Source organism: Oryzias latipes, chromosome 15 (genome assembly GCF_053564925.1).
Source record: "Oryzias latipes strain Hd-rR chromosome 15, Olatipes_Hd-rR_3.1".
NCBI classification, from domain to species: domain Eukaryota; kingdom Metazoa; phylum Chordata; class Actinopteri; order Beloniformes; family Adrianichthyidae; genus Oryzias; species Oryzias latipes.
The window spans coordinates 6767043-6789900 of record NC_136251.1 but is presented as its reverse complement, the minus strand read 5'-3'; the positions used below and the strand labels follow the sequence as shown (position 1 = coordinate 6789900).

Genomic DNA, 22858 nt, shown 5'->3' with positions numbered 1-22858 from the left:
ACATAGGACATAAATATATTTTACTTACTCCATGGCAAAGATCTGTGGAAGAAACAGGTGCTGGTTTATTGTTGAAACGGATGTTTCGGGACCTGGTGGTTGTCTAGATCTGCTGCTTCCATTCCAGCATTAAAAACAGAAAGTTTAGGGTTTGGCTGCCCAACAGACTGGTTGGCAGCTCTGCTTTTAAGCTGCAAAGGAAAAGGTTGCAGACTTATTTTGTATTCAGTTGAGTTTCAAATTGAATCACGCACTTTTCACTTTCTCATAATGCTTCTTTGTTTGTAGAAGGTTTGTTTAAAAATCACAGAATTATTGCATGGATATGAGTTTTCCTTTTCATTTTTCCCACACTTCATTGCAGCTTTCTCAGTGATGCTTAATAGCCTGTGGAATACAGTAAGGTTTTCCCTCAATGTGCATTTCAGTGTACAGTATGGCATAGTGCAACATAAATAAAACAGAATACTTTACATATTTCATTGTAAAATTACATCAAAGCTTATACTCTACCCCAGGTGTGACCACACTTTTTTGGTATGTGATCTACTTTTGAGACAACAATGTCTCAAAGATCTACTGATCTATATAGTAGTTTTTCATGTATTGTATTGTTTTATGTATTGTATTTATGTATTTTTAGTTTTATGTAGTGTTTTAGTATTATGAATTATAAGTACATAAAATTATTAATGTACTTATAATTCAAAAATTACACAGTAAAAGTACACAAAAATATGCAAGCATATACTTTAGTATTAACAGATGAGGCTAGGGCTGCACAAAATGCGATATTAGTAATTAATATTGCGATAACAATATAATTTGGGGTATATGAACAAATAGCAAAATAACCATTCCCATTTCATTGCAACAGTTTAAAAATTATACTCCAAATGACCCTCGTCGACAAATGAGGTGAACATCTAACATAATAGGCCTCCATCTGATTGGTCAACAACGTAAAAGGGTCTGTCCGAATGGTCAAACGCATAAAGGGATTTATTTGATTCGTTAAATGGTTCAAGTTGCCATTAGATTGTTTAAGCACATTTAAGGTAACCATTTATTGCAATTTTTGCTGTCTTGTGCGATATGCATATTGCAAAGCTTGATATCGTGATAACGATAAATTTGCGCTACTTGTGCAGGCCTAGATGAGGCGTTTTATTACAAAATCGGAAAGCAGTGACTGTCGTATTTCAGGCTCTGCTGTAAACTGTGCAATGGGGGCAGCATGGCATTTCTAAAGTGCTGTTGGCTCTGTGGGCAGTGCTCGAGATGCGCGTACTACAGGAAAACACTGCTCGGATCCATCGGGCCGGAACCGCAGAGGCACAGGGGGCGATCCGGGCCTGATAAACACTCCAGTGGGCCGGAGTGGTCTTCTGTCGTGGACCTGATGTGCTGTGAGGCAAGTAGCGACTTTCTGATGACGGACAGAATTTGCGCTCAGTGTATTCAAACATTTTTTTGCAGTGACGTATGCATCAGAGGATGTTTGATTGGCCGTTCTGTACGTCAATCAAGTCCCGTACTTCTTGGTGAGAATTGTGATTTGCTGGAGGATTTTTGGAAATATATTTTCATTTTTTTGGTTATTTATCTTTGCAGGCCTGCGATCTACCCTCATGTCCGTGAAGATCGACCGGTCGATCGCGATCGACGTAATGAGCACCCCTGCTCTACCCTGATTCTTTTACTGCAGGGGGTTGTTCACTTAGTTTTTCCCGTACAACTGTGCCTTTTATCTTTTAAGGCAATTAAAAACACAGTCAGAGAAGAAAAGACGCTTCCGGGATGCTTCAACACAGCTTCAGAATTGCTTTAGCTCCCTGTAAAAAAAATATAGCATATAAATACTGAATCAAGAAAACAATCCAGATGTGCAAAATATTAAGGGTCATAAGTGAATATTAAGTGTTTCTATATTGGTATCAAACAAAAAATTTAACTTTCATAGTTCATGACAATTTCCATTTTAGATGCATTATTCTGCAGCCCAAATGCTCTGACCTTTTTTGTTTGTTTTTCAGATTTTTTTTTCAATATCTAAATTTCAAAAGCACCGCTAAATGTCTAGAACAGTGTTTTTCAACCGGCACACTAGTGTGTCGTGGGAAATTGACCTCATTCACTGATCTAAAAACGTTTCCCATCTCCAGGATATCAGCTCTTTGTTCATCCAAACAGGCCCTGATAAAACACTGAGTAGTTAGGAATATGAAAGATTGTAAAATACTTTTTTCTTTGTGTTTATTTGATTCTATTAAAGACATATTGATAAGAACAACGGTACCGCGATTTAGCCGTAGCTATAACTGTTTTCTGAAAAGTCCAGGCCCTTCAACTGTCTCTGCCAATCATTCTTGGAGGCTTAATCACACGTCATCAATCAATCAAATCTTTATTTATATAGCACTTTCACATCTGACAGACATCCAAAGTGCAGCACAAGTATAACTACACTAAAACCATAGGTAAAATTCAAAGAAGCACAGTAAAACGATAATAAAATCATCAATAAAAGAAAACACTAAAAAAGCTGTCTAATTATCATTCTCTCTGGTGTTAAAAGCCAATGTAAAAAGATGAGTTTTTAGCAGAGATTTAAAATCATTTAAGGATCTGGCAGATCTCACTGACAGGGGAAGACGATTCCACAGTTTAGGAGCAGCCTCTGAAAATGCTCTGTCCCCCTTGGTCACCAGTCGAGTCCTTGGAACCACTATGAGCATCTGGTCTACAAATCGCAGAGCTCCACGAGGACAATGGCTCTGCAGGAGTTCAGAAAGATAAGGAGGTGCCAGACCATTTAAACATTTAAAAACCAAGAGTAAGAATTTAAAATCAATTCTAAAAGAAACAGGCAGCCAGTGCAGAGAGCGCAGTATTGGTGTGATGTGATCATGTGTCATCAGTCTGACCAATCAGAAGTGGTTAAAGTCTTCACTTCCTTGTTCCGAGTCTGCTCATAAGTCTCTCAGTTCCAACAAAAATACCAGCTAAAGCTCGTCTTTAGCGGTGTAGCTTTCCACAGAATCCGGTATCAGACCGTGGAACAAGTGAACAAAACAATGAAGCGCAGAGACGCTAGTCTGTCTGGGTTCAGCGGCTGCACTACATCTCCCATGATGCATTGGGTTAAAGCAACAGCGTCTCAGCGCACAATGAGCCTTTCTTTGTTAAACGTCTTGAAACCACAACGAACACACATCAAACAGTTTTAACACCTTTAACTTTTATTACATCTTTTCGAAAAAAACAGCTGCAAATTCCAGCTTTTTCTGCCACAATTATCCCAAAAATGAATGTGAGATTGTGGAGGGGCTGTAGATCAATACAGGCTATGAGTTTTTTTTTTTTTTTGGATGCTGGTGTGCCGCACGATTTTTGTCAAGGTTAAAGTGTGCCGTGGCTCAAAAAAGGTTGAAAAACACTGCTCTAGAATAATTGTGCTCCTAAAGATAGTTTTAAGGATGTCAGGTTGAATGGTCAGCCCTCAAAAAGTTTCACCTCCCCGAATTTGGCTCTTTGCAAAACGTTTAGACACCCCTGTCCTGAGTGAAATGTTGTAGAAGCTAAGTATTTTCTTCTGTCATCAAAAAATACGCCCTGGATTTCACACTAATTACAACTTTAATAAAATCAAAACAATTCTTTGAAGAATATTCAACCCCCTCCCTCACAATTACTTTGAAAATAAAAGACAATGAAAATCTAAAACGCTTTTGCTACCAAGTTGTACACAAACCTAGTTTTGCTGTAAAATGAAACTTTAACAAGGCAGTTGTTAAAAATAAATACTGTCATATCAGTTTCAACGTTCTTTAGTAGAGCAGTATTTTGTGTATACAAAGTGTTAAACTGAGAAGTGCTGACACTTATTTAAATCTACAAATCTACATCTATTTAAACAGGTTTTATCCACATTAGGGTGAATCTCTAAAAATGTCCCGATCTCCAGGAGAAAAGAGACAGTTTAAGTGTGACATGTGGATGTTTGCATTGATTTTTTCCTTGCCACAAAGAACTAATGTCAGTCAGAGTTTTACCTATAGGTTGTTTGCTTTTCTGCCCTCCTGAAAATCAGCAATAGCAGACATAGACACATGGAGGTCTGGCCCCCCCAAACTCCCATCCCCAACTGTGCTTTGTGTTAAGAAAGAGGAAAACACAGGATGTCCTCTGGGTCACACGTGATCTCATGTCAAAGAATTGAGGTTTCCATACATGGCCTCATGTGCGTGACATTTGGCACAGAAGGTGATCTCACTGTGTATGAGAACAATCTGTTAACCATTTTTGCCTTCCGCTCCATGCCTTCACCTCTACAATCGAAGTCTTCCAGGGATCTGATGGCTAACCTGAAACATTTGTTGGGTTTGATAAGACTAATAATGTTTTTACATGCAGACACACAATGGATGAGCTCTTGTTTTTAAAACCCCAAATAGAAATTCATCTGTTAGCACCAGACCAGTAGTTTTTTAAAAGGCAGATGATTTTTATAACAGACGACACCAACAGAGGTCTAAATTTACATTTACAATAATCTACTTACAGCAGGACATGATTACTGAAAGTTCTTATATCTGGTTGCCCAAAGTCATGATTAGTATCAAGGATTTGTACAAAAAGTATTTCATGCCACCATTTGTTCACTTAGAGAAGAAATATTAATTTAAAGTTTCGCCAAACTGGAATGATCTAAAGATAGTTGGAGTAAAATAATCTAGCAGAGTTAAAGTATATTCACTGTATATAGCAATATGAGGTTCCATTTTTGCCAAAAAAATAAAAGTATGTTTTTGCATCCACTGTCTATGTCTTTTGTCCATTGTCTATGTCTACTGAACGTGTTTGTGCGTCCACTGTCTATGTCTTTGGTCCATTGTCTATGTCTACTGAACGTGTTTGTGCGTCCACTGTCTATGTTTTTGGGTCCATTGTCTATGTCTGTTAAACGGGTTCATTGAACATTGGTTCATGTCTATGTACTACTAAGCAATATCTTCTGCATGCCCATGCTTTTTTCACTATTACTTTGCATTTGCTTTGTGATGTATATGCTTGCTTTATGCTTACAACTTTGCATTTGTCTTTATTATTGTTTTTTCCCCATGTCGTCTCATTATTACAGCTTCAGAAAAGTCCTTAGCAACCATTGCTAGTGTCGTTTCTTACATCGTTTCCCCGTGTTGTCAGGAAAATCCTTAGCAACCGTTGCTAGTGTAGTTTCTTACGTCGTTTCCCCGTGTCGTCCTGAAAATCCTTAGCAACCTTTGCTAGTGTCGTTTTCCCATGTCGTCAGGAAATTCCTCAGGAACCGTTGCTTGTGTCGTTTCCCCGTGGCATCAGGAAATTCCTCACCAAACGTTGCTAGTGTTGTTAGCTAAGTCGTTTCCCCATGTCGTGTCCTTAGATCTTGTTGTGTTTCAAATTTTGCCATAGTTGTCAGAAAAGTCCTTTGTACGGCCGGTAATTTTTTTCCTGTACTACCACGGAACAAAAAAACGTAAAAAAAATAAATAAATAAAAACTTTATTGATATTCCTGCAAACACGCATTGGCAGAAAGGGGGGGGGGGGGTGTGCATGCGCATTACGGTTACACATTCCCGTTTTAAGTTATTTAGAGTATGGCTTCAATTAAATCTGGTGATGAAACTATTATTTAAAAGTCTTTTGAAAAATAATTAGATTAGGAGCAGACGGGCCAAAATCTTTCACTGAGGACCCTCTGCTCATCGTTTATCACCCCGATTTGTGACCACATGTTTAATAAAGATCAGTTATTTTTTAAAAGACCTAAATAATAGTTTCAATTTTTAGTTTTAATTAAAGCCATACTCTAAATAACTTGAAACAATTGGCAAGAGTCGCTTCAGGAACATGAAAGCGCATGTGCCCCCCCCCCCCCCTTTCTGGCAATGCGCATTTGCGGGAATATCAATAAAGTTCATTATAAAAAGCGTGTTTGTCATGGTTATCGCTAGCACCGTCTTTAATAAAATTTACTGGCCGTACAAAGGACTTGTCTGACAAGTTTGGCCAAATTTGAAACAGACAAGATCTAACGACACGTCGTAGATAACGTCGTAGATAACGTCGTAGATAACGACACTAGCAACGGTTGCTAAGGACTTTCCTGACGACAAAGTGAGACGACAGGGGGTAACGACAATAACAAAGACAAATGCAAAGTTTTAAACATAACGATGAACCAATGTTCAATGAACTCGTTCAGTAGACTTAGACAATGGACCAAAGACATAGACAGTGGACACAAAAACATATTTTTGGCACAAATGGAACCTCATATAGCAGTACTGGTGTTTTCTTTGTTTAACACTTCTAAATGTGCTCTTTGTGTAATCTCTTGTGTTGACCTTGGCTAAATAAACAGAAATAATAATAATAGATAATACTATTTTTTTAAACATTTTTTTCTTCTGCTTCTGATTCACAACTATTTGAGCAGAGAAAATTTTAGAAATTGAGTTTCAAGTTTTCTTTATATATGTCCTCCATCATGACAAAAACACCAAAAACAGTATTTTCATTGGAGTGGGTCATTAAGTTCTTGTTGTACTAAAGCCTAGATAGTCTTCAACAATAAGAAATCTAAGAAATACCTGGCTGTTGGGAAGAAATGACTTTTGTGAAACCCTTGTTCTATAGATGACCCCACCCTTCCATTGACGTGTTCTCCCTACCATGACAAAGGTGGATAAAGGTGGAAAGATTTCATGTAATCCATGGACACCAGTGAAGATCACAAATCATTGAAGAAAAAAAGTCTCAGAGCACTGTCTAGTGGGTCTAGATGACCCAACTCCCAATGTTAAAGTGCCTAGGATAGCACAAGGGTTAATTAAGTTGTTTTTTTCCCCTCAAATTTGGAAAACAAAATTTTGGGAAATGCAATTAATTGAAATTCGTTTGAAATGAGTTCGGCTCCCTGATTGTTTCCCTTTAGCCCATTTCATACTTTATTTACTTTGAATCGAAATTGATGTGAAAGTTTAAAATGAAGCTCAGAGCAACACTTTGAAAACATTGGCATGTTTATTATGATTCTACAATTCCAAATGTCAGATAATTCAAAGTAGCTATACAGCATAAAAAAACAACATTAAAAAAACATTGTGTTCCCCATTTGAAAAACACAAATTACAGTATTTTTTTTTCAAGAATAAAGGCACATGTTGCTCCCTCAACGACCCGACTGTATTTACATTGTGTTTTTTTTTTTTTTTTGTTGTTGCCATTTTTTAAATTGGACACTCACGTGTGTGCGCTGGTACAGTCACTAGTCACTAACACAAGTGGACACACAAGCGGGAAACCTCACATATATCTGGGTATCCATTTATGCCCAAAACACTTTTTTGTTATTCAAAAAAAAATCCTCCCTTTTTACATTGAAAAACACAAATATAAAAAAAGACAGCAAAAAATAACAGAAATTAGGCAAAAAAAGAAATTTTGCAATCAGGCACGACTTTTTCTACATACAAGTCATACCAAGTAAAATACACATATAAAAGACAATGTCAGCATTCTTTCATTTTGATCTGAACCACCACTGTTTTTGGTTTTAAAGAGGGAAAAGCAAGAACTGCATGTAAAATCTAATTTGTTGTATGATGATTACTGTTCATATGGTTTGTTTTCTTATTTGTAGGTTATTTGTAGGTTGAAAATCTTTTGATGCGCTTCATGGATGCATTAAAGTTTAAAATGTGATTCAATAGTAAAGCAATAAAGAAGCTCATTTTGAAACTTGACTTGATTAACTCTCTCTGACTCAAACAAAGGTGGTTGCCAAAAAAAAGAAAACTATTCCAAAAATCTTTTGTTTTCCCAGGATCTTAAAATGATGTGGACCCTTAATAACCAGATTATTCAACACACTTAAAAATTAAGTTTGCAACCAGAAATGTAGAAATTTCTCTTCTCATCAGATTTAAAAAAAAAAAAAATCCACAATTTTCCTCCCATTCAGCTCCCTCCAACTCCATGCCAGGCCTCTCCTTGCCCCAACCCTTCTTGCTCCGCACAGTGATTGTTTCTCAGGCTGCACACAGGAAGTGAACACAATGTGCTGGGTAATGGGAGCGATAACGGACGGGAAGGGGAGGGCACAGTCCCAGATGGACGGGAAGTTTGGTGAGCTGTTTAGTTTAGCTGATTAAAGGACAAAGACGGACGGGAGGAGATGTAATGTGAGGCAGACCATTAGGCTGAGAGGGAGGTGCAGGAATGTGGATCCTCTGTTTATCAAATGACATTTTTAGCTAGATTTTTAGGGAAACAAGTCCTAACCAAACCTGTGTGCCCCCCGAAGCACACTGACCCTTAATGAGTTTCAAATTATCATTAATGTGATGGAAAAACACAACGAGTGACCTTTTATAGCTGATCACAGATACACTGTCAGAAAAAAGGGTACGGTTGGGGTACGTTTGCGAACACTTAGGGTACAAATGGTGAATTTGTACCCTAAGTGAGTCATAATTACACCTTAGGGTACTCATATGTACCATTTAAGGATAAAAAAGGTACAAATATGTTTCCAACCATCAGAGGGCCCATATTTGGACCCTTTATTCCACAAACAAAGGTACAATCACTTGTGTGACAAAAGTAATAATTCAAAGTGTATGAAACGTCACCCAAAATCATTTAATACGTTGTTGGTTATTTGGAAAAGATGCACAAAATAACCAAATATATTTAAGAGACCACACATCTTTTATGACTAGTTCTGAACAGTACACAAGCACATATTTTATTGATTGTGCAGAGCATCAAGATAATAACTTTTAAACATGTATTAGTGTGAGCCTGTTTTTTTTTTTTTTTACTTGTATAAGAGCTGTTTTAAGTTTTGCCTTTAATTTAGAGCAAAAGCACAATGTAGACAAAATTATTTGATGTTTTTAACCTTATATGGTGTACTTTAACTTGGCCTAAGTTCAATTTAAATTTCTAGTCTTTGAGCTGTTAATTTAAGTTATTTTTTTTCTAATCATACATTTTCATAAAAAAGTAAATTTCTCTGTTACTACGTTACATTATGTGTACATATTAGTACCTTTAAGCTTTTGTACCTACACAGGAAAAATGAGAGAGTACTGTTTTCGGAGTTACCTTCAGTAATTTTTATTTAAGTAGGTGTAAAAACGTAGAGGAAATATGTTGGAGTAAACCAGCGAGACCACGCCCACTCTACTTTCTTAATTTTCGTTTCTTCCGCCATTTTGTTATCCCGCAGCGGCCGGAGGAAGATAGAGGCTGTGACTGAGGTAAGTCTGCTAATTGCTCAAAAATAAGTTGTAAACTTGTTTTAAGCGGGTTCGCTTATTTTATCTGTAAGGAATAACTTTTGTGTAGTGGAATGCTGCTGTTCCACCGTGTATGTGCCTGTGAGGAGATGGAAAACTACGAGCGGGAGTTTGCTAGTAACTGTTAGCCTCAGCCGTTGAAGTTCAGCTAAATGCAGCCATTAAATAAATTGAGCTGTTGTTTTTATTGGTGTTGTACCGCGTTCCGTTAAATACATTGAAATATATACATTTTTTCACTAGATAATTCTGTCGCCGTTTACCGATGTACGCTGGCGTTGATGCACCGGTTGTTGTTGCCTACCCCCCCTCCCCCCCTCTTTTTTCTTTCTGTCTTTCTTAGTAAGGAAGCCAGCTACTTTTGAAACGACCAGCTCTATAATTCCTACTGATATTTATCAGGTCCGTCGAATTCAATGCGTTAATCATTTTCATCTGTAATGTGTAGAAGTCCAATAACGTTTTTTTTTTTTTTTACACCGCAGTATGGCGGTCTTTCCCATTTATATGTCAGCCTGCCGTAGCTGCTGTGCGCGCGCAGCCACCATTTCTCGAATGCAAGACAGTGACAGACTGTTTAGGTTGTCATGATCGCTCATTGTTGGTCAAGCGAAGTTTACACTGTGTTGTTGATTTTGATCATTCTCTTGCAGAGATTTTTTTTTAAATGGAGGTCCGTGATTCCAGATACTCGTCACGATTTCCCATACCAAAAATCTATAAACCAGGAAAAAATAATTTTTTTAAATGAACTTCCAAGAAATAAATCTGTAGGCCCTTAGAAGCCAGTGCATTTTCGTCAGTGTTTTTTTTTAGCAGTTCTGCAAATTCTGCAACATTGCTGTGGCAGCTAGTGTGAACTGTATATTTCCCATTACGATTTTAAAATGTATTAATTTATTTGGAACAGGGCTTGGATCTTAATAAATGCTGTGTTGGTACCTTTTGGTGTTGTAATGTTTTTTCTTTTTTGTAATTATTTTTTTTCCCACCAGGAAAGATGCAAGCTGTGCGTGAACATGTCGAACGCCAAAAAAAAAAAGTTTTGAAGTTCAGCTGACCTTCAAATCCTTTTGGGAATGCGGTGAGTGGAAACATCACAATTTCCAGCATTTTTCTTTACAGGAATCAGTCAACTTTGTGGATAAACTGTCAGCTGTGATGCAAACAGATTTTTTTAATTGCTTTTTAATTTAAAGATAATTTCTTTGCTGTATTCTAAACATAATTTTGCTGTGTTCACAGCTGCCAAAAAGTTCAACATCCCAACCTTGGACTTAAAAAGACAGAAGTTGATGAGCAGGTTTTTGATCTCCTGGTGAAAAACCCAAACCTTGGTGTGTTGGAAATTTGTCTGGCCGAAGATACAAATCCAGAAGGTGAAGTTTTTATTTTAAATTGTAATTTATCTATTTTGTTTTGAATGGTTTTGGGTAAATTCCCCTTTGATGCCTGAATTTATTTCCAAGGGAAATAATCTGTGTTTTTGCTTTCAAGTACATGCTAAATTAAGAACATTTTTGAGCTGAAGAGTTTTGATTGTATATTTGCATCAATAGGAGTCTGAGGGTTAATGATTTATTTGACAGGATAGTGTGGGGAACAAAACACGGGCAAATAAGTGAGTTTTTTATCCTATTGCTGTCTTAGACAAGATAATAAATCTGCCAAACTGTTAAGTCGGTCAGTATTTAAAAATCGTTGTTTTTACTTTTTTGTTTTTGCTATCATACTAATTTAAATATTACAGTAACTGAAGGCTTTAATACTTTGACAGATCAGCCGAGTTGTCCTGCAAAGAGCTGCAATACCAGTTCAAGTGGAGATACTGAAGTGGACTCAGATGACACAATAATATTACAACACAGTCCTACAACCAGACGAAGAGTTGAAGACACCTCTCTTGCCAAAGTAAGTAAATAATCTTTTCACAGTCATTTTAAGCATTCAAAGTCAGGCTGTCTTTATTGGAGCTATCCAGCCTTATAGATGTGAGCCAGATGCCAACTCAGACGAGGAGAATGAAGACAAGCGGAGCAGGGAGCTTGTGGCCTGCCAAATGTAGCTTGTACGTAACAACTACAAGCTTTCTCAAATGACATCTTTTCATCTGCTCCTGATTCATCCCAATTTGAGAAAATAAATATTCAGAAACACAGTTTTATTCTTAAATCTTATAACAATATGTCATCATAAAAATGCTACATTTTAAAAAAAAACTTTCATTTGAGTGGGTCCCCCATTTTTAACATGTCGCAGTATTTTTCTCATGATGGGCACGTTTAAAAGAACACTGCACATCTGAGTATTCACTCAAATTGGGATGAATCAGGAACAGACAAAATAAATGCAGTTTGAGGAAGGTCTCTATTGTGACGTACCACATGAAATGAAGTGGGTCCGAGTCCCTCTGCTCTGCTCTATTCTGATGCGTCCACTTGCAGACAAACAGATCCATTAACATCTTCATCATACTTGTCTGAGCTTGATCTAAACTATGGCTGGAAAGCTTCAATATTGCTCACCATTTTGGTTTCACCACTAATGTTAGTTTTAGGTTGGAAGGACTGTAAGCTAGAGGGAGAGGGCGTAAACAAAGGGATGATCGGACATCAGCAGAGGGTAACTACTGTGTCAATAGCCCCGCCTACAACTCAGAAGTTAATTTCTGATCAACTCCAAACCACTCTGCACAAACTGTCTTTAAACATCATCTCATCTTTATTACCCCAGTAATCAGTGCTTGCAGTTGTATTTTTTATTATTAATATGGACTTTTAAATTTGATCCAATAGGTGGTTGCTGTCATTGGTGAGGATGCATCATCCGTTGACGGTCATGTGAACGTCCTGCATATCCAGTACAGCAAGGTGCGAGAGGATATACTAAAGAAGTACCCTTTCTTGAAGACAACCTCAGGGGTCAGTGACATTTTAAATCAGTTCTCAGCTTAAAATACATTTAGAATGTCAATATAAGCTGAGACATCTGCTAAAATGATCATTAACAGCTTTAACTCAATTGTAAAAACATTGTAATTTTCTAAACCCATATATAAATATATAGTCATTCAAGCCAAGTAATATTTATACAATGAGATCACTAAAGGGAAATGGCAATGAAAGAGGCAACAAAGAATATTAGAATGTTGTCTTTTGTTTTTTTTTTTGAAGTGAATAATTAATTTTCTAATTTTTTTCAATTTTCAGTTGTTTGATGAAGTTGACCGAATGCATCCATCACCTGTCAGTTTAAGCCAGCGCTTCAAGGACGACGTTTACCAGTATTGTGCCAAAGTTGCTTGAGCTTGTTCAAAGAAAAGCTCCATTAGCCAAAGTCTCCAAAGAAGCAAGAGAAGAGATGCTTGCAGAGGATCTACTAGGTATTGACATAAAACGTAATCCTTGGTAATCTTTAGTGTGTTTTATAGTTCTTCTTTTTAGAATTCGTATCAATATTATCTTATCACATTTATGCATTTTATTATTTAAATTATGCATTTAAACTTGGTTATAAGTTTACTTTTTTACTATTTTTAGAAAATGTAGAATGCAGTTGAAAGATGTACTTAAAATGAGGTCTAATGCTTCTTTTGTTAATGTCACAAGTTTTATTTCATGGTTTAAAAATGGTAACTGAAGTGCTATGTGCTGTTTACAATTGATCAAATGTTAAGGTTATAGTTACAATGAATGCAATGTGAACTGAAGGAAAAATATAGATTTTTCATTATTGTAAAATTGCTAATAATTGTAAATATATGCATCCTGTTGTGACACTGTGGAGCTTAAAACATTCATACTGTGAAATGTCAGAATTGTAATTGTTTTGAATGTTTAATAAATGTGATAAACAGTATACTGGTCTTTTAATGTGCTGTATCTGGTACAAATTTGCCATCAAAGGGTACAAAAGGCTTGTCACTGGGGCAGTACCCTTAAAAGATCAAATTTGTACCTTTTTTAAAGGTACATTATGGTACCATAGCACTATAAGGTACAATTTTGTCCACAGAGGTACATATTTGCCTTTGAAAGGTACATACTGAAAGGGTACAGATACGCACCTATATGAAAGGGTACAACATTTGTACCCTTGAGGGTACTGCCCCAGTGACAAGCCATTGTACCTCTAAAGGTACAAATTTTGCACATTTTTTCTGACAGTGTATAGTGAGACCATTAACATGCACAAAGGCCAACAGTTTTTATTAAAACACTAGCAAATTGTTTCTCAGTGCAGGATGAATGCAGGGAAAACCAAACGAAAGAGGAGGGATGTTTGACCACTGTGTTCAATCAAAGCTGCTTTGCTTCTTTTTGAAAAACTGAATTCATTTCTGTTTGTTGTAAATGTTTTCTTCTCCTTTGAACAGACTGAATTGTTGCGTTGGGTTTTTTGTGTCATTCTGAGCTGCCGTGGTTTTCCCCACTGAAAGCTGAGGTGGAGCAGACACAAAAGAGAAACTTCACAGGAACTAGTGTGGGACTATATAGAAGGACCACCCATGTTTTTGTTTAATAAGAACGATTACTGACAGAGTTTTAACATATTTCATGAAATTGGTTTAGTAGAATAAATATGTACTGTGATATAATAAAAAGAGAAATGCTCTGCTTGCTCCAAACTCGTTTTTTTTTTCAACGTGAACATTGTTCTGCCAGTTTAGAGCCTCGCACGATCTCCAGCTTTATTCTTGATACTAGAACCATTCAGCATCAGATCCACTTTGTTGGTTTTAGCTGAAGCTTTACAGGTTTTCACATTTAAGGTTAGTAGTGCTTAGGTGAGCCATACGTAAAAGATTTGCTTAGTTTTAAAAGTGGAAGTTATACATTAAATCTATATACTTGCTAGGTCTGAAAAAAAAGGACAGTAAAAGCAAAGCGGTCTAAACAAATACATTACAAATACATTTCTGTAAAGAGTTTTTAAAAGTAGTACAGTAGTATTTGACTTATTTTGAACAGCTTTAGAGGACAGTTCTAAAATGTGAACAGGGATTCATTTGTTTTAACTGAGTTGTGTCTCACATGTTTTTATGTGCAACACTGGCGGTTGTTGAGTTAGGATGAAAACTGGATACAAATGTAAAATTTCAGTTTCACTTGACATGTTTCTGCTCAGAAACACCCAACAGAAGCCAGAAAGGATGAGAGGTTAAACTTATCCAAGCCTCATCAGAGTCTCTGCAGCAACTCAACAAGTCAGAGCTTCCTGATTCTTGTGAATTACTTTTGTTTGAATGGGCCTCTCAGGACACAGCTTTCAACGCAGTAATAATGGTCGTGACAGTTTCTGTCAAATAAAAGCTGGGAGCAGACTGTAATTCTGTCAGAGCAGCAGAGGAGTCTTTTCCGCCTGTCTATTGTTTGTTCTGCTGTCAGAACGGTAGATGACTTAAAATGGACAAAACCGCACAAGTTGTTTGACTCTATTACAGAAATAGAGGTCACTGTTACATCTTTCTTTTTCCTTTTAATTCATGTTAAATTTATAATTATTTGTTAGTCACAAAACATGGATGACTGCCCAACATGTTGGCCTTCCTGAGCTTAAACTACCCTAAGATTGTTCCTTTGTACTGTTCCTTACTGTTCCTTAATAGTGTTTTAAAATACAAAATACATTAAAACCTTTGGAGCTTTGGGCTGTGAAGCTGCCCAGATGTTTACCAAACCTCAAAATCCTGAAAATCTAGATATTTGTCATTGAAAGCAAACACACAAAAGTACGAAAAGAGCACAAGACTTCTCATGATAAAGATTCAAGTTCCAGTAATTTTCAAACAATCATAAGCAAAACTCAAACTTTGATTGTCATCATTTTACCAATGAAATAAGTGTCTGGTTCTGTTATCTACTGACAAAGTACGTCTGAAAAAACTTCCCTTCTATTCAGTGCTGTGAAGACATAAATGCAGGAAAAGCAGAGATAACGGGGCAACATCGCTGGCCAGCAGCCGTCTAATTCACCTGTCATAGGGCCAAAGAAAGTTCTCTTGCTGCAAAACCTGTGCGACGTTGGCAGAATAGATGAAGTTTCTCCACTTCCCATTGTTCTTCTTAAAACATTGTAGTGTAAACAGAGATTGATGTGATCGTGGAAGTTCTTCTGTGATTAGGAACTAAAGGATTTTGAACCAGAGTCACAACATGTTGATGGATTCACTTAGTTACAGGTGAGTACTGAAGCAGAAGAAGTCTCTAGAGAACATGGACGTGAATATATATAGATGTATGCGTATATTTCCCACCTGATGACTGTTGGTCAGTGTGAGGATGTTTTTTATGGCTTTTTTCGATCATGTTTTGGCGCTCCATCAGTACTGATGGTAGTAGTCGGAGCTGTCTACTCCGTACAACTCAGCCAAGGCCTTGAACCTTGGACCCCAGTCGTTGAGGAAGTCATAATCCAAGTTTGAGCCGGACGAAGAGCTTTCCAGAGAGCTAAGACTTCCAGCTAAAGACTCGGGTCCCTCGTAGCCGTAGATGTGGAGAGTATCGTACGGAAATCCGTCTCTGTCGTGATCTGCTTCGTCTTTCTTCACCTCGATCATGGCTGCCATGTCGCCCTTACAAGCAGGGGCTTGTGGGCGATGCTGGGATTTCTGGACCATTGCGTACAGAGAGGGGTGGGCGTGGTGGTCCGAGTGGCGCAGTAGTGAGCCATCCTGACAGGCAGACGAAAGGATCGAGACGTCGTAGCTGAAAGAGAGTTGAACCAATCCTTAAAATGATGGAACAGAAATGTCTACTCCAGACATCACAGAGCATTTTTATGGCTAAATGTTAAGGAAACTTTTACCAACTTAGTATACTTAGTTGTTACAAAGCAAAGCAAAAAAGCGATGTCAATTTAACTCGCATAGTGTCAATTGTCACACTTTGCCAGTGTTTATATAATTCTCACCAGTCCAGTGTTAAAATTACACTCTAAGTGTTACTGTTTTAACTCCACAATGGTGTTACATAACTGACATCCTCAGTTTTGTTTTCTCTTTGCAAACCATTTTTTATCTTATGTTCATTTTAATTTTATAAGGAGTCAAAAACATAACGTAATATCAGGTAAATATGTTTATGTCAATGTGTACAAACAAACAACTGACGATTTTGACATTTAAGAAAGATTTTTCAACTTTTTATTAAGAGTAACAAATCATCCAAGCACCATAATATTTTGGGCACAAGAGAACCTTGATCATTGTTATAACAAAACAAAAGTACAATGTAAATGTTGTCATCTTTACTGTAGGCACTTCGTAAGTCGAATGGCAAGATGGATGCTTTAATGGAATCCTTTCCATTAAGGCCCGTACACACCGGGACGAATATTCGCCAGGCGTTATTCGCCAGCGTTTTTCGCCACGTTTTTTGTGTTCACACCCAGGCGATTTTCGCTGACGATGAGTGGAGTGAACATGCAATTTCATTCCCTGACATTAGATGGCGCTTAATGTAAAACAGAAATACTCCTGTACACAAGGTGGCGCTGCGCAACTTTACGCTTCTTAAAGTCGCTTTTCACTCAGAAGAAGAGAGCAAGTATTTACACGCTTGTCAGAATCAAACAAAGAAAACATGAATATTTCAAGCACCAGTAGCTCCAACTGGTGCTTGGTTCGGGGATGTTTTAGAATGTCCGTCATTATTGCTTCGCGGCTGTGTAGACGCTACTTGGCGTCTATCTTCTTCGCTGGTATGTGTGCTCAGCAAGGCAGTTTTGTGTTTGAGCGCCCCCAAGTTGTGTTTTACTGTAACTTCAGAAGCTCCAGACACGTGAGCAAAAGCGCCGTTCTCATTGGTCGAGTAGATTTCGACGCGACGCGTCGAAAAAAAAAAACGAACCCGAGGCGTTTTTTTTTTTTGACGCTTTAACGGCTGGCGTTTTTTCGCGTCGGTGTGCACACTCTCGTTGGTGCCCTTTGTTTAGTCACGAGGCGTTAAACGTCGGCGAAAATCGCCGGCGAAATTCGTCCCGGTGTGAACAGGCCTTTAGTAACGAACACTCTGCACGCATGAAAATGCTCGTTAAAAAGTTCTACCACAAGCTTGTCTACAAGGAAGTAGATCCTTGTGTTCATTAAAAGGATCTTTTGCATCCTAACAGACTCAGAAATCTCAGTGGTTGATTTCCTTAAGACTTCACAGCTTGTTCCATCTCTGACATTGGGAATCCCTAGCTCTCTAAGGAAGTCAGTCACTGTAACCCTTGTGCTATCCTAGGCACTTTAACATTGGGAGTTGGGTCATCTAGACCCACTAAGACCGTGTGCTGAACCTTTCTTCTTTAATGGTTTGTGATCTTCACTGGTGTCCATGGATTACATGGAATCTTTCCACCTTTATCCACCTTTGTCATGGTAGGGAGAACATGTCAATGTAAGGGTGGGGTCATCTGGACCCCATACGATAGCACAAGGGCTAAGCGTGACTGACTGGTCTTCAGTGAGGATGAATGGACTTGAACGTCTAAAGGAGAGAAAAAGAAAAACATGTAAAAATGTGTACAAGAGCTGTTGATAATTAGTGATGTACAAAGATTTCATGGTAAAAGTTACTATCTGATATGCTGTCAAGAACAGTCAGACACAGGTCAGGAATGCTTTCTATCAGTTCAAGAAGAACATCTTCCTCCTTAAATTGCTCTTAGGGATGTTTAGGCATAGATAAACATCTTTCTTTGATGAACACAGTTCACATCAGTAACACCTTAAAAATGTGTATTGTGCAAAGTCAACTTTTTCTAGCTTTCTTCCACGAAACTACAGTATTGCTTCATCAAAAAGGTGTCTGAAGGGATTTTCTATTTCATTGAGGCACATGCACAAACACTTAAGCAGAATCCCGCTAGCGCAACATTTGTGTTTTGTAATAAATAAGTAGTAATAGCAAAAAGCTCATAAAACTACTCAGTGTATGTTTTTTTTTGTCTCAAAACATTTTATTCCACTAACCCCCCACCCTGTGCGCTCCTATCAAGCATCCAACATTCATCTTCATCCTCCTCCTCCGCATCTTATTCATCTTCGTCCTTTTCCTCCCATCATTTTCATCTTCGTCCTCCTCCTCCTCCCCAACATATTTTCTCTTATCAATGCTAAAATCCCTTTCAATTTAAAAATGTGCTTTTGATTTGTTCACACCTGTTTTCAGAAAGAGTACGCCCTCAAACCCCAGTTTGATTCGGATGTTTAAAATCCCACTCCAACTATATTTTGATCTATTGTAAAAGTGCTCTCAGTGGTCTTTTAATTATGATTTCGTCAATTTTTAGTTTGATTAAAAAAAATAAACCTGTGTCGTTTAAGGACAAAGCTTCTACTAAGCGGCAGGAGTTCATCAGACGTGATGGATCTATTTGTCTGCAGGTGGATGCATCGGAGGGGGCACAGCAGGGACACTCGCCCATTTTAGTTGCTGCATCACAAATTTGAGTTGTTTATAATGGCGCATTTTATCTAATACGATTTGAATAAAGGTATACTAAGAAACACAGTGTTAAATACCAGTAATACATTATTTTATATATATTTCCACCTTTATCAGAAAAAGGCTATAAGAATATGTTAAAAACACCAAAAAATGTGATTTTCGTTGCAGTCGTGTAAGGCCATGTAACACTAAACGGCAAAGCTAAAGGAAATAGTGCATTACTTCACATTAAGAGCAATAAATCTAAGCAAACTGATGTCCATCACATTACAAACATCCTTTATGTTTTTAAAAGTGAATAAATATGTTTTCGTGCTTACCCTTTTGGAACGAATGGGGCAGACGGACTTTTCTCCTCCGCTCTCCGAGAAAAAACGCCAACAGATTTTGAAATAACTCTGTAAGCCATTGCAGCACAAAGCTCCGCCCCCAATGCTGTTTTTTTTTTTTTTTTTCTAACTTGTCCTGTCCAACAGCTAGGCAGACAGATGAGAGCTGAGGGCCTCTTGGGTTGGACATATTTTACTTTAACAAGAGGGGTTATTAATCTTCAGACAAACCAGAGGTATGTCTGAATAAACCCCTTTTGTAATTGAGGCCAAACTTTATTAATTTCAAACATGTCTGAAAATCTTTGGTGTTGGACCGGACGGAAAAGGAAAGAGGGGAAGAAGAGAGAGGGACGTTAGAGAGAGGGGGGGTAGGGGGTGATAATAGGAGGGGAAGGGGGATAAGACCATGAAGCAGCATAAAGCAGCAAGTTTACTGGTTGTTAATCATTATGGTAAGGTTCAAATGAAAAAAAAAACAAAAAAAAAGGGCGGAGCCTGTCCACACACACACTCAAATGTTATAAACACACCTGTTAGTTGCAAAAATGTCCACCTGTCGACATGTACACAAAACAGATAGTGTTCACACGCATACTTATGCCTTAAAACCAACTAGTGTGAAATATTTCAGTCATTCAGTCTGTTGAGCTAACACCTGTGCTCAGGTGAGTGTTTATGTTCTTCTAAAATGGATGGTGGAACGTGAAAAGAAGGAGGGAGAGTGCCCAGCCATCCCCACCCCAAGACCCCCACCGCACCAGCAGCGGCAGCCGGAATCCCCCCAACGCCACACGGGAACCGGCAGGGAACAACCGCCGCCCGGGCGACCAAGCCCGCCACCCAGGCCAGGGCCAGCAGGGCCGCCGCAAGGCCCCCAGAGCCAGAGAGCAGGGAGGCACGGAGGGAAAGAGGGCGCCGCCCCAGCCCAACCAGGAGAGCAGCCCCCCCGCCGCGCCGGGAGAACCCAACGCAGGGCCCCACCGGAGAAGGACGCCCACAGCCCCAGACGAGCACCCCACCACCACCCAGGAGTTCCGGGCATCCCCCCGCCCCAACCCCAGGTACGAGCCAGGACCCCCCAAGGGAGACCCACTCCGCACTCCAGGCAGCCACCCGCCCGGCCCACGGTTGGTCCAGGGAGGAGCGAGGCAGGGGCCCGCCGCCCCCGCCCAGAAGGGGGGAACCCCGGGGAAAAAAGAGGGCCCACAAGGGGTGTTGTAAATATGGCCCGACCAGGCTCGGCCACAGTTGGAAATTTGGCGGGGCCCAGCACTCAGGAGCAAGGACCAGAACCCACCCCCCAGGGACACGAACACCCCCGGCTCAGATGTAATGTGAACCCCCCCACCGCGCGGAGAGAGCACCGCCGGGCCCAGGAGGCCAGCACCCCGGGGACACAGCCGCCGTTGCAAAGGGGCCCGTACCCCCCACCAGGGAAGAGGCAGGGGACAGAAGGTCCTAGGTCCCACCTTCCTTGCAAAATGTGTGTGCGTGTATGTGTGTTTGAGAGAGTGTGTGTGTGCATGTGTGTGTGTTTATGTTGGGATGTATATATTGAGGGGGGAGGGGTGTGTGTACTAAGGGGGGTGCGGTTAAAATTGGCGGGTAGGGCACTAAGGGGACGTCTCCTGATTACTCACAGTGACGTCCCCTCACCCTCCCCACCAAGGGGCCCTAAATGTCTAAGGTGCGGTTAAAATTGGCGGGTAGGGTGCTAGGAGGACATCCGCTGCTTGCTGGCAGTGATGTCCAAGCACCCCCCCTACCAAGGGCCCTACATGTCTAAGGTGCAAATAAAACCGAAAGAGGGGGGGCCCACTCCATACGGCAACCACAGGAGGGGGGTCACTGCCTAGTAAACCCCCCCCCCAAGGCTCATCGCAGGCTAAGCCCCCCACCCCCTCACCCTATTATGAGGTTATATGAGGAAGGGGGTAAGTTGGGGACAGATGATAGACTGTCCCCCGGTGGTCAAACAGCTGTCCCCCGCCCCCCCCCCCCCCCCCCCCCAGCAAGGGGGCCAGGCCCACCCAGCCCCGGGGCCCCACCCCCGGAGGCGCAGACACCCCAGGCCCAGCACCACCACCCCCACACAGAGAGAGGGGAGCCAGAAAGCGCCGGCCCCCCCCGGAGCAAGCCCAGGCCCCCACCCCCAAACGCCGGCCCTAGAAGAGCTCTGGTCAGGCCTCGACGGGACCGAGGCAGCCAACCGGCCGGGGAAACCGCCGATGGCCTCAGCGGAGACCCCGACCCGTCAACCCCCCCTGCCCCGTACCAACCCTAACCCCAATGCTGTTTTAACACTGGATGTGCTCAAAACAACACTAAAATCAAGACTTATCAACTCAAAATATTTAACATTGGTGAAATCGACACATTAACATTAAAGATTTTGCTGTATAGTGGGTTGAGAACGCAAGTGAAGGAATTTTCTCAAAACGAAGAAGAAAAAAGTCACAAACTGTACCAGGCAAAAAGTAAAAATGCCAACGGAAAGATAAAATGCTGGTGAAAGACCAGTGTTTATTCTTCCAGGTGACAAAAAATAAAAAGTGGTGTTATAAAGTGTGTTCCCTCTCTTGGTTTTTGTGTGGCCCTCAGTGAGCCCCACATGCGTATTTACGATCTATTTATTTATACATGTTCACTAACATCCATGAATAGGCAAAATCATCAAATTAATTCATTCATTTATTCATCTTCTAATCCATTTTTCCCTTTCGGGGTCATGGGGCTGCCGGAGCCTTTCATTATAATAATTCAAATCAATGTTGCACACAATACATGCAGTTCACAGGTGTGAATGAAACAGAGATTTTTTTTAAAAGAAACAACTAGGACATGTTTTACTAAATGAAAGCACAGTGTTTTTTATATATATCACATTTTCCACAATACAAGGTGCACTTAAATCTTTATTTTTCCGAAACTGACAGAGCGTCTTATCAATAGATTAATTCTTGTGTGTCCTTTTTTGGGTAATTCTGAGAGGAATATAGTGCTCTGTCAAAATATATATATATTTTTTACAAGATGCAAACAAGTTTGTGTGTTATTAAAATTAGGCTAATGCTGCTATTGTGTGACATTGTTGCACAGTGTGTTTTTTGTGTGTGTGTTGTAAACAAGGTTGGGAGTTAAAAGTGTAACGCAAACATGGGTTGTTCACATGTGTATCTGTTTTAGATTGTAGTTTACTACTTCGATTGTTTCTGTGCCCTTTTAACGCCAACCATCCCATAATATTTTCTCTCTGCCATCTTATCTGCAGCTGGATTTACCATTCTTCCCTCTTCCCCTTCATTTTTACATTCATGCGTCCGTGAAAATAAACTATGAATGATATGAACAACTCCTTAAATAAGAGTGGCATGTGTGTGCATCGATTGAGGTCCCATCATTGTTCCGGCTGGACGATCTGAGGAGATTGGGGACTACCAACGCCTAAGTTTTCAGTCCTTTGAGGTCTCAAGTTAGGGAGCAACTCACCAACAGCTCCTTTACACGACTTTCCAAGAACTAGAGTTCGTGTGAACACAGTTCTGAAGTCTAAGTGACTGATGGACAGATTTGTCTCGCTTGATGTGTCAAATAGACTATTTATTAATGGTGCGCCTTACAACCCAGTGCGCCCTATAGTGCCGACATACACAAAGTCAAATGGCGTTTGCTCAATTTTAAAGGAAACTTTTTCCAGTATAAAACACAAATCTGGTTTGAATAATAACAGGTAAATG

General features: G+C 39.7%; 2 protein-coding genes across 5 annotated transcripts in view; one reads left to right on the top strand and one right to left on the bottom strand.

The window, feature by feature from the left end:
• The first annotated feature begins 8438 nt into the window (after positions 1-8438).
• Positions 8439-13210, top strand: LOC144984195 (uncharacterized). 3 transcript variants are annotated; one of them, XM_078932294.1, is made up of 6 exons: positions 9195-9313; positions 10348-10436; positions 10598-10731; positions 11130-11263; positions 12148-12273; positions 12562-13210. In XM_078932294.1, the coding sequence occupies exons 2-6, from the start codon at positions 10432-10434 to the stop codon at positions 12655-12657; spliced, it is 495 nt and encodes a 164-aa protein (XP_078788420.1). In that variant the 5' UTR covers positions 9195-9313; positions 10348-10431; the 3' UTR covers positions 12658-13210. The 3 variants fall into 3 exon arrangements, with proteins under 3 accessions (XP_078788421.1, XP_078788420.1, XP_078788422.1); XM_078932296.1 differs by having other exon boundaries at positions 12148-12222; positions 12562-12808; XM_078932295.1 differs by having other exon boundaries at positions 8439-10436.
• Positions 13211-13533: 323 nt separating this feature from the next.
• Positions 13534-22858, bottom strand: part of cdh5 (cadherin 5) — a 106593-nt gene continuing 97268 nt past the window's right edge. For both annotated transcript variants that reach the window (XM_078932293.1, XM_004076947.5), the window contains exon 15: positions 13534-16059. In XM_078932293.1, coding sequence (XP_078788419.1) covers positions 15675-16059 — 385 coding nt within the window. In that variant the 3' untranslated portion in view covers positions 13534-15674. The remainder of the gene's footprint in view (positions 16060-22858) is intronic.

What these genes read in the sequence shown, in the direction of transcription:
- LOC144984195 (XM_078932295.1), top strand. An exon ending in AAGACACCTCTCTTGCCAAA is followed by an intron (nt 11,264 to 12,147) that starts GTAAGTAAATAA and finishes TTGATCCAATAG; the next exon opens with GTGGTTGCTGTCATTGGTGA. An exon ending in TCTTGAAGACAACCTCAGGG is followed by an intron (nt 12,274 to 12,561) that starts GTCAGTGACATT and finishes TTCAATTTTCAG; the next exon opens with TTGTTTGATGAAGTTGACCG.